Genomic DNA, 13,060 nt, shown 5'->3' on the forward strand with positions numbered 1-13,060 from the left:
TTTTGTTGTCAACATAATACTATTAATGTACATATATTCAATTAAGGATTTCAAACTCTAGGATATTTCGTTATGCTATTTGATTGATTGCTTCGGCGAGTTTGTTTTACTGAATACTTTTCGCCGCTTTCGTGGCTCCATATTTCTGGAAAAAATATACCTAATTATATGTTTTATGTTAATTTAACCTAAAAAAATATAATTTTTAATAGGCACCTATTATGTCATAAAAGTGATAAAAATATATTTTCACGCTCAATTACGAGCAGAATGTTTAAGGATCAATATTATCTGTATATACAAACATCTTTATTCTACATTCTGCAAATAAAGCAATTTGAATTTGTAGATGAGAAACTAAACAATCTATATTCGATCGGTAATAGCTTCCTATAGTTGCTATTGCCGACCCACATGGGTCGGTATTAAAGTATGTAAGTATAAACCTAAATTGTATTACCGACCCTTAAAAAAATGGTTATTTTAATTCATTTGACCATCAGACTATAATATAGATTATAATTGATTAATGTCATACAAAATATGAACAAATGCATATTGTTTAAACAAAAAAAAAACAATGATTTACTACTGTAACTATTCGATAGGGATCCTCGAAAATATCATAACTTTGTATAAATTGTGCAACAACAACGCTAAAAGACACAACACTAGACAAAAAAGTTTAGTCGCTAATAGATTTTTATGAAGACTCATAGCTTAGATTTAAACTGGTCCATAAAACCACTTGTGTTAGTGTGATATAATAACATAAAAGAAAATAAAACAAAAAGTTACGTTGCTGCCATTGCCGACTTACGGGTCGTTGATACCTGCCACGACTTAAACTGGTGAAGCTAACACCGTCCCATTTTAATTTTAAGTTTTATCGTTTCAAATTACTTTTTATTAATAAAATATTGTAAGAAATGAAAAGTTGACACTTAAATGCATTGAAATTTAGTAATATAAATTAAAGTATAGATGTCATTTGTTTGTAAATGTCTTAAAAAGATACTCACAGTACTTACCCGAAGGAACAACGGAACAGTACGACACGTCCTGCTTCCACGCTACCCCGCAGCAACTTACGCATTTTAACTCTTTTTTGCTCAGTTACTCACTCTAACGTTAAAGTATACGATGCTCAAGTAATACATTCGTATATAACTTTGCCTACCTATAGCTAGAATAGTTCTGGAAACGTTTAAATTTCGAATTACTTTTATAGGTCGGTAATACCTTCAGATTTTCGATGGGTCGTTGATAGCTGCGTTTACCCTATTTCTTTTTCCTTACATACTCAAACTTCCAAAAAATCGTCCTAATTTATCGTCTAACCATAAACTTTTTCTATAAAACACCACCCGGAACAAAAAACCGCCAGGAACCCAAACATAACTCATAAGTCAGGAATATTACCACAGTTATAGGCCATAACTTCTTAAAACCGAGAAAAGCACTGTCAGCGTCAAATCCATCAACATTCAATGGGGGGTATTACCATAATGTCATTTATCATTCCCAAACTCGAACCTTGATTTGCATAATGGCTACCATAGTTCAGATATCAATTGTATTCCGATTGACTTTTTATCGCATGCTCTGGATATTTCCGTGGTTTTATAATAGCCACCTTTCATTATAGAGGAAAATGGAGGTTTGTGTGGTCGTTACATAAAATTTATTTGAGGCAGAAAACTCCGTAAGACTTTGTTACATTATAAATGATATTAAAAGTTTTTGTGTATATGCCTCAAATTATTAATTCATTAAAAAGCTAAAGGAAATTACTTTTAAGCTGTTAAATATAACTAATATTTTTTCGTACAACAATTTAAAGTGAAAGAATTGGGCTTTTGTCGCTTTTCAATGAAATCATGTCATGATACCTTGACGCCTTCTGTTACACTGAAGCAAATAAAAGTTGATTAACCTTTCAGCGGTCGCACCCTTGCGCCGAACACAAGCAGTCGCGCGCGGTCTGTGATTCCGCAAATTTAAGTGTCTCGTTTGGGAAAACAAATGAATATTTCGACTTCTTGTATAACACATGATTAAAAAGAGGTCTTAAACATATGAAATAAAATAAAAACAACTTAATTACTCATTACTTCTTTTATTTGTACTTAATAGAACAAAGGTCTATAAAAACTCAAAATTTTTGACTCTGGGTGGAAATCACCGTTATAAATCAACATTAAACAAAACAAAATGAAATTTTCTTTTTTACAATTCACAATTATAAACTTGACTATAATTATCTTAGAAATAAATCACATTCATCATCAATTGGCACTGTGTAATAGGAACGCTAAAATGACACCTATTTTTGAGATCATTTTACGTAAAGTTCTAGAATAATCTAAATTATAATAAAATGAAATAAAGAAAACATACCTAAAAACTACTAATTTTTGTATAGAATAACTATAATAAACTATTCGTCATTAGTGTCCATAATATCTACTGGAAATGAAAATTCTCGGCATATAACAATCACATGTTCTAGGCAACATGTGTTTTCCACATTTGAAACAAATATACATTGTTTTGCGGTTCTTTTTCACTAAGCTCAGCGTCTGATTGAACACACTCATCCTGTGCTGGTGAAATTTCTATTGGGTCGTCTTCTTGGTCCGAAACGTCATCGAAGACCTCATCTTCTGATTCCACCTCCTCTAACATGCGAGATATTCGACATTCTAAGTCTTCGTAATTCATTGTCTACAACAAAAATACATTTTTAAAACTATACTTTTATATTATTATAGTCTAAAGCATAAAAAGTAATAATAAGATACAAAAAACATAAAATATTTACCTCGGCTTCGGTTTAATTGCACTGGATTTTTCTCGAACACAATCGGTCGCGCGCGGAATCTGAGACCGCAAACACAAATAAGAAAGCACATGTACATGCAAGGAATGTCACAGGGCTACTGAGAGGTGCTACCTCACCCCCTCGAAGGTATCACGGAAGCGCAAGCGTCTATTGTTTACAGTTTCAGTATATTGACTAAAATAAGTTCGTTGCGGACTCAGAGACCGCGCGCGACCGCTGGAAGGTTAAAAACGTCTCCTTTAATAACAATTATACAACGATTATCCTACGTTGTATTAATTCTAAAAATACACATTCAAACGAACAGAAATTTCAATATATAAGGCAGTAATTGTTTCCTTCTCAACTTATCAAAACCAAAATGCAAAATATAATTCCACGCAATGTTACGTAAAACGTAACAAAGGATTTCAAATTAACGTCAGTAATAGTAAAGCCTTAAGAAGTTTAATTTGCACTAATTAAAAAGGCGTCAGCTCGTCAATTAAGTAAAAACTGCCAATTTCCAAGCGTGAACCATTAAGGTAATTAATTGCCAATTATAACATCATTCTGCCCGTGATCAAAGTCATGAGGCTTATGGCACTTTCCATCAATCACTTTAACGGCAGATCACAGTTCCGCGTTGCGTATAACAAAATATTGTTACAATTTGAAAGCGAAATAATTGGTTAGCTAGACTTTGAAACTTCTATTCTTAAGCGTCACGTAGCTGTGTCGATGTCCTGAATTCGATCCTTCGAGTCTTAGTAGATTAAACACGTAAAGACAATTTGATCAGTCACTTCACACTCTATTTTATTGCAAAGAGATACGGACTTTAACATTTTGAATCCAGTATTCTAAGTATATTTATGGAAATGCATATTCAACATATTATATAAAAGTAGCCTCTTGAACCCTTTTAGCCATGGCCTAATCGTGCCCTAAAATTATCTTTGAAACATAAACTCATACTATAAAATAAAAGACGTGTGGCACTCGGGGACTGCCGCGGTAAAGCTATTGCATAGCATGCCTTCAAGCCACACCTCCGTGCCCGTCGGAGTGGGGAGCATGAGGTTTTTTCGTTACGGAATTTCTGGATTCGGTCCCCGCGCTCAAGGCCCGCGATAAAAGCTATGCAATAGCTTAATAAACACCATTAAACAGATATCGCAACTATACGACCAGATTCCATTCGTCCGTGATCTAGATTACTTTCATATCACTTCTAGATTACAAAATACCCTGAAACTAAAACCAATTTCACCAACCAACCAACGCACCACAAAGTCTCTGACAAAACCAATTAAAATGATTTGAGCCATCAATTTTATTTCAACAACCACCTGTCGAATCGACGACATTCATCTTGAAGACATTAATCATTCCTCATAATGTACGTACGTCCATCTTCGACTTCGCCACGTCAATTTAAATGATTGATATTATAATGTAGGCAGATACGGGTGTATTATGGTTTTGTTGTAGGAAATTTAATATATAAATATTCTGGTACTTTGGTGTACATTGAGGCGTATTTTACTGACTCTGTAAAGGCAGGTTTAGGCTAGAGGGATAGAGCCTTATAATACAGAGAAACTATGTAAGTTCCTAAAACTGTATTATTGTATTAATATGAGTTGTTATAGAAATTACAGATTTTATATTATCATCCCGACGTTTCGCACACTTTGCAGCGAGCCTGGTCACGGGAAGGCTAAGCTACGGGATAATAATATAATGAATAAATCGCATTTAAGATCCGTTAAAATTTTTAATTTTAAATCTGCGCGTAAACTCGAACACCTCGATAAAATAAAACTGTTTTCTTAATCAAAATACAATAATAACAGACATTTAGTAGGTAAGGTTTAATAATTCCAACATAAATGTTTCTTATATGAAATCACATTTACTGTAATAATATTAATTTCGAAATGTTTTGTGATATAAATACAATAAAGATATCCCATTTTCTCCGAAAACACAGTAATTCCTATCATGAAGTATGTTTTCATTGTATTTCTATAATAGAATAACCGCACATTGTTGGTAAGAATATTTCTGCTGTCGAAATTATTACACAAAATCTTTTATTTTTGTGCTTAAGGTATATTATTGAAGATAGATGTACAATGAAAGGAGCAAATGCAGGTAGCTGTATATTTTATTATGATTAATAATAATTGAAAATAAACTTATTTGACTATTTTTTTTTAATTAGATGGAAAAGAGCGCCTCACACTTAGATGATTTTGTATCGACTCTACCACTAATTTTTATAAAAAGAGCACAATCTCTGTAGCCGATTTTACATAATACTAGCGGTCCGCCCCGGCTTCGCCCGTGGTACCTACATGTTTAAACTATTCTATCTCTCAAGTTGGATCGAACTGCAGATGGTGTGCGAATTTTATTATAATCGGTTTAGTGGTTTAGGAGTCCATTGAGGACAAACATTGTGACACGAGATTTATATATATTAAAGATTATGATACTAATTGTAACATTACTTCTATAAAAGTTGACGTTTCATATATCACGTCATCGCTTTACATAAGGCGGGATAGTGGTCAATATGGGTCAATCGCTTACCTATTGTATAATATTTTTATAAAGGCTCAAGAAGATCAGCTCATCTTAATTCGAATAGTTATGTTACTAATAGTAGAAATTCATGAATGAATGCTATGATTACAAGAAATGGATGCTTATCTAACCGAATAAACATTTTTGATTGAAATTAGCAAATCTATTGCGATGAAAACTCACTTTTTCTCTTTTGTTACAGGCTCACCCAAAGACTGAAAAGCAATAAGAGTTATGGACACACGACGATACAATTACAAGGCAAACATAACATAATGTGAAGAGATGACCACTCCTCACTCGACGAGCCCGCACCTATACCCGTCTAAGCGACCGCCTGACACCGGAAAAATACCCAACCATGCCAACAAGACGAAAGATCCCAGCGAGCTTATGATGCTGGTAGACGATTTTAGCGACTATTTCTATGGCAATACGAGTCACGAGTTCAGCGGGCACAATGAAACTCTAGAAGTCCTGAACGATGTGTATTCGAACTGCACTTTCAATGGGACATTTAATATCTCGTGTTTCGGGAAGGTGGAAGTGGTCCCGCAGTACAATCTGTGGGCGTTGTTGCTATTGATTTTTCCGTTTTTTACTCTATTCGGTAATGTGCTAGTGATAATGAGTGTGGTGCGCGAACGAACGCTTCAAACTGTGACCAATTATTTTATAGTGAGTCTGGCGGTTGCTGACCTGTTAGTGGCGGTCGTGGTGATGCCGTTTGGAGTTTATTATTTGGTAAGTCGTATGCGTAAGATTTAGATTTAGCATTTTATCAAGAGGTCAATGTTTTTTGAAGCTTGCCTTTAAAATACCTCAAAAGCTACGTTTCCCACCGATAAAAAATACACTTTCCCAGAACAAACAAGCCGTGTTTCGTTTCATTACATCCCTTCGAAGGCGAAATTAGATCTAAGGGTTTTTCCTTTTGTCCATACGAACTCAAAGGTTCAAGAGTTTATCGTGAAGGGCTCTCGAAGCCCAACTTTTGCTCTTAACTCTTTAGTATTACCGCAAAAGATTGATTTATTAGCCATTTAAATGGGTTACTGTTTAAACGATCAAGTCTTTTTTTAAGGAAGATTCTTTGATCAGAAATACTTTTAAGCTAAATTGAAAAAAAAACTGTGTTTAATGTAAACCTTATTTAATCATTTTTTTTAATATACGTTATATTACAGCACTCGCTCCACACGTGACTTCTCCTGCGTGGTGTCAAAATAAAAACTACATCATAGAATTATTTATACATATTATCTGTATAGTAATACGTAACCAGACGAGTGTGTGGGTTTTCAAGTGTAGAGTGAACGAGCACCCTCTATGGAAGCGTTCAGTCTTTGGCCATATCTTAGCTTACCATCATACCATCTGGGCAGATTGTGGTGAAGCGCTTCCCTATTACTACATAGTATAAAACAAACTCACTTTCTAAGTCCCTATGTATGTTTATATCTATAAAACTACGCAACGGATTTTGATACGGTTTTTCTGTGATTCAAGGGAAAAGTTATAGTAAATAATGTATTAGGTTTTAGACATTTATAGATTAAGCGGGCGAAGCTGCGAGCGGAAAGCTAGTTTACAATAAAACTAGCCCTTTTGCTTGGACCAACGCTACATTTTGCTTCACGTGCCGCGCTGTCTCATTGTAAGCGACTAATGGCGCTGCATTTAGGACAATCTTATCGTAATATCTTTTAAACTGTCCGTCCAAATTAATTAGTGTACATCTAGATTACTAATATAATACTGAAGCGACACGTGTATTTTTTTGACATTGAATAAATGTGTTAGCTAGCTCTTTAATGTGCATCGTTAATTATACAAATTTATATCTATCCATAGCTATACATTCTAAGGCTCTATTTTGGATATAATTTAATTAGTTCCAAGACAGATAAATAAGGATTAACATATTTAACAATAACATGAATCAATGATAAGTAAAATATATCTTTTCCTCTCTTAATAAGCTAACTTTACTCTTCCTAACTAAATCAAAGTATCAAACAAACCTACAAATGTTTCGTCATGTAACACCAACAAGAATACAAAAGTAACTTTGCAATGTAAATGTGTTCAAATCGCTCAGAATATAAAAGCTATAAAGAATTCACGGAGCACTTTGAAATATGAAATATAGTGGGAACGTGACACGCTATAATTTACTTCATCACTATCATTCACGATTTAAAAGCGTTCAGAAATGTATGGCTTTCCAAAGGAAATTTTGTTGGATTATCTTTGTAAATAGATAAGGTTGGAGTGTCTGCTTCTTGTTTTTAAATAAAAGTTTTCATTTAATGTATATAGGCTGATTCGATTCGGCTTGTTAGAAGAACAAGTTAGGTATATATAAATGCTTTTTTCAAATGACTTAGTGACCAACAACTTAAGAACTTTTTATTACTTCCAATATAAATTGAACGCATCAAAATATGATTAAATAAATAAATAAATAAATAAATAAATATTTCAGGACAATTTTCACACATGGCACAATCTGATCCCATACTAAGCTTTCGCTTGTGTTATGAAAACCAGATGGCTGATAAACATACAAATAAATAATTTTTAAATAAATACTTATATATAGATAATTAACACCCAGACACAGAGCAAACATCTATGTTCATCACACAAATATTTGCTCCGGGCGGAAATCGAACCCACGACCTCTGGCTTGGAAAGCAGGGCCAACCAACCAACCGGTCAGCCAGTCAGATTATATATTATCATGCAATATAACTTTCTCCTTGTAACTGTTATAAAGCTCCTTTTTCCATTATATCATTAATTACATAATATGCTAAAGGAAGCATTAACCACACATTTGTTAGATGGATATCATTTCTACTGTACTATAAATAGGAAACCATAAAGATGATGAAAAAATAATCGGTAAAGGTCAACCGTTAATACTGGTTATTTTTATATCATGCATGTCACGTGTACTCTACGATATTATGTTTTTGACAGGATATGGTGGTATATGAGTTATATTATGTCTCAATCATGAATTTATGGCACTTATCTCTAATAATATTAGAAAAACTAACTATGCTATAGATGTATTTTATGAGGTGATTTAAGAATTGAGAATTTTAAAGAATATAAATCCACCATACGGGATTCGAACCCATATGTATGGAAATACGCGTGCGTATGGTCGATGTAGCTATGAACGGTTTTATGAATTTCCATACATATGACAAGCCCGACTGACGTTCGCACTGATGGTCGGTGAAGCTCTGCAACCGGCCTTAGCAATCGAATTTCTTGTATTCGTGTGGTTAAAGAGTTCCTAATGAATTTCAGCACAAAGGTAAGGTATCGTGCAAGCGGGCGGAGCTGGACATAAACTATTCTCTGAAACGGAAATACCTAAAAGGCCTGAAATACAGTATAATTATAGTGAAATAACACCTATTCTTAGGTATTCCTTCAATTTACGGCTGATATACGACAGCGAAAGCGAGCGAAGTGGGCAGATATGTAGTTTCCAACACAATTGTCCTAGATTTAATTTCTGCGCACATCGTAATTTAGTTCAAAATTTAATTTCCTAGGTACCTACATTTCAAGTGAAAATTCTTTAGGCACGTTAAAGTAAAATTTCAAGGTTGCGCCATGGCAATACCATCACGTCATGGAGTAAGGCGATTTTGGTATCTTTGAATCTTGCCAAAGAAGTTTCAGTTCTGACGCGTGTGCTCGGCACAAACGCTCTTTTTTTGTTTTACGATCTTTGAAACCATACCAATAAACCATCGACTTACCACTTATAAATGACCGATCCATACCTTAAACACAAGGATATATTATCAAGTTTTAATTTTACGAAGCTAGAACATGTTTATTCTCAAGAGATCTTAAAGTAATATCCTATATTTTGGCGCACTGCCAACTTTCCGATTTCTTTTGGCGGCAGATGCTCACCAGGTAGTCCTTTTCTGGGATCATTAGAGAGATCAATGGCCCTAGAAATTGGTTTTGATTTTTACGTGCTTGTCATTGTCTTTTAGGTATCTGTTTAATGTAGATTTCTATGGTATTCCGTTTTGGTTGTTTATTCGTGTCTGTTACTTTTAGTAGTTTGTTAGATATCTAGGCTATCGTTTGGTGATTTGAGTTTATTTCTTATTTGAATTATTACATTTGGATTGACTGAAACAAATTTATTAGTATCTTAACATAATATAATATGATCATTTTGTGGCTATAGATTATCATGATTTAGGAAATTGACTTCTTCATGCATAAAGTACCTAGTTTACTAAATAATTAAAAAAATTCTCATATATTACAAAATGTTCATTAATATTATTATTTTCTTTAAATATTCTCTTGATATTACTATCATGACTCGCGTATCATTACACAATTTGACGAAGGCCGTTGTAATTTTGATGGATGGTGATAAAGTGCTTTGCGTACAAGAAAGTCAAATTAAAATCAAAGTAAGGTAATTTTTCATTATTCATTGAAATGGAATATTCTGCAATTTCATACGTACATAATATTACACATATACCTATCTATTAAAGATCCTTTATTTATGGTGTTTTTATTATAGTATCACATTTCCAAAGTCTTATGTAACATACTCCCTTCTGGTCTTGATGTACATTACATGTTGTAATTATTAATATGTCATAACTTAAAATAATTAGTATAATAAAAATAAACCAAGCCGGTAGACCAAGTGTAGCAGAAGTAATAAAATAAGTCAATATACTTATAACTAACCTAGCCTAAACTCTGGTATGAAAAAAACAGACTGTATAAATATAACAGAGAGCACACTGTATAAACCAAATCGAATAACTTCGAACACTCAGCATTATTTCCAACAAACATCGATTGATTAAAAAAAATCGCCCACCAAAAAATTGGCAAAATTACCCATAAAAATCCGCTCCACTGCGAAAATAAGACATTAGCAATAAAATTGTTGGCTGTATACAATTTTTGTATTGACTTCCACGCGTGGAGGGTTTTACAACCAAAGGCAAGGAAGAATCATAAACTTTTAATAGACACATCAATTTCCAGAGACCATAAAATATTTCTAATAAAAATATATTTGTCGAATCCTCGAGCCTTTGAAGTTTTTTCGCGCGGTTTGCACATTGAAAAATGAAAATGTTTATGTTCAACATTTACATACGCCTGTCGAGCGGTTTACCTATTCCCTGTTTTTGCGTATTTTTCTTTTTATCACATCTGAGAGTAACAAGACGTTATAACCTTCCTCAAAGCTTAGTCAAGTTTTTTAATTGATCAGATGTTTTTCTTAAAAATCAGTGTCGTCTTCTTTTTAATTGATTAGGTATATTTTTTTAAAAAAATCTGTCAAATTTAGCAACAGTTAAATTAGTGGGTACACAATACACATAGATTAAATACAAACAATATTTTTAACGTGTTTGCTATATAATATTAACTAGCTTACCCGCTTCACCCGCTTTCTCTAAAACAATTTGAGATTTAAACTATCCTATCTCTCAAGTTGGATCAAACTGCACATGGTGTGCGAATTTTATTATAATCGGTTAAGTGGTTTAGGAGTCCATTGAGGACAAACATTGTGACACGAGATTTATATATATAACTTATACACGTACACGTACAACCACGTACAAGCAAACAATCTAAACATGCGAACACCACACAAATTTCGTCCTTCATACAAAATTAAAATAATCCATACAAGCACGCATGTTATTTTGAATTGCAAAAATTTTACGCGATTCGAGTTAATGGGCATATTTTGCCAGCTGTTTGAGAATATTAATTTATTGGGGTCGAACCTCGGTCTAAAATATGGCTTCCAGTGGTGTGTTTAATCGACGTTATTTTAAACCACATGCTAGCTAGGGTTGGGACTGAATTTACTATAATTTCTTTGTTCCCTTTGTTTATCGGGAGTGTTGATTGCTTCACGCTTGGACACTGTGTCTGTGTTTAGGTGGGTTCCCACGGCATGTTTGCTTCACAAGCATTGGCAGACGACTAGCGCTTGTCGCCATCCGTCGCGATTTGAACTGAGCGTTCCCACGGCATGTGTGCGTATGGCAAGCACTGGCGAGCACGGTGGACGGTCATTCCTACTAATACCTAATCTGTGGGTCATTACAAGATGTTAAGTGATACGTTAAGTTAATTAAAATTAGATGGGTGGTGTTTGATTTAAAAGGAGAAAAAAAAGAAATAAAAATATGTACATATACATATATACGTATATATATAAAAATAGATACCTAATAATAAATAAATAAGTAAAAACAATATCTATAAATACATGCTATAAATACACATACATACACATATATACTTACATACATACATATCATACATGATACATAATACATAACTATGTATAAATAAAAATATTACAGCTCGTTGAAGAGATGACGTATTTGTACGATAATAATAATTATCGTACGGTTCCGAACAATGACGCGCTATAGACGGCAAGCCCCGACGGACGTCGACCAACGCCGTCGCACCGCGCCAAGCGCGCACCTTTGATCTTACCGACTTCCGATGGATAGCACATGCGTCGGCAAACATCGTCAAACGACCACAAGCGCGCCGATTCCCATGGCATGTGGTATGGTGTGGCGCGGTCGGGTTTGTGAAGCAAACATGTCGTGGGAATCAGGCTTAAGTAAGTTTTATAATTAGAATATTCTGGGATAATTTGGTCATGCGTGATGAAGCCCCTATAATTTGAAGCTTTAATAGTGAATGATGTTAATTGTGTCTTCAGCAGTCAGCTAGCGACTTTAGCTATTCCTGGTGCCATTATGATGTGTAGTTAACGTTTTTATTTCTTGAATAGTGTTGCTTTATGTTAATAGTACTGATGCGATCGTATTTACGTCTGAAAATTACCCTTCAAAAACATACAAATTTTCAAAATTTACCGTTAATAATCACATGTTAGATGAAGTAGTTTCCAAAGATTTCCACGTACAAAACGTCTTACTTTGACAACTATAAGTGCATTTCATGCATCAAAGAAAGTAACACCTGAATACCATTATTCAACATATCTACAGAAATTTAAATCTCTTGAATAAATTATCCTAGATTTCATATCAGTTGCAGGTGATGAATTGAAAAATCATTCTTATAAAATTCAAATTTATTCTTATAAAGGCCGATTTTTCGTGGATTGGATAAAACTTACCTGTCCAATAAAGTATTACACGATAATATTAAATTGTCACGTAAACTGTGTCACATACTGGCAATTACTAATTAACTAATTAATAAATACATTTTATAAATGGAAGTTTAATACGTTATTCTATGAATAAGTTTTAACCAAGGATTGAAAAATCAGCCCTAAAACTAGGCAGGTAAAGATTCTGTGACAAAACAGCTGAGCAATCAGTACCTTGAGTGTTTTAAAAACTAATAATTGCGAACTCTCCTGTTTTTTATCAACAATTTTAATTGGATTTTATCCTTGCTTCTCAAGACAACTTTTATAAAATCATGTTTTTTAGTTTAAGTTCGTTTTGTGCTTTCTATTCAAAATATCTTGCGTAATAGATAAGGTATTTGTAGCACGAACATTTTCGAAGTTGGTGGGTATGACATAATATGATACGAGGCTCA

General features: G+C 33.7%; 1 protein-coding gene and 1 long non-coding RNA gene across 2 annotated transcripts in view; one reads left to right on the forward strand and one right to left on the reverse strand.

The window, feature by feature from the left end:
- LOC123697373 (dopamine D2-like receptor) overlaps positions 1–13,060 on the forward strand; it is a 194,768-nt gene that overhangs the window by 97,860 nt on the left and 83,848 nt on the right. The window contains exon 2 of the mRNA XM_045643865.1: positions 5,622–6,163. Coding sequence (XP_045499821.1) covers positions 5,705–6,163 — 459 coding nt within the window. The 5' untranslated portion in view covers positions 5,622–5,704. The remainder of the gene's footprint in view (positions 1–5,621; positions 6,164–13,060) is intronic.
- LOC123697374 lies at positions 2,100–3,068 on the reverse strand. Its single transcript, XR_006752231.1, has 2 exons — positions 2,825–3,068; positions 2,100–2,727 (listed from the first exon to the last, which is right to left on the reverse strand). It is a non-coding gene; the product is annotated as an uncharacterized LOC123697374 (long non-coding RNA).

This window comes from Colias croceus, chromosome 14 (genome assembly GCF_905220415.1).
Source record: "Colias croceus chromosome 14, ilColCroc2.1".
Taxonomy (NCBI): domain Eukaryota; kingdom Metazoa; phylum Arthropoda; class Insecta; order Lepidoptera; family Pieridae; genus Colias; species Colias croceus.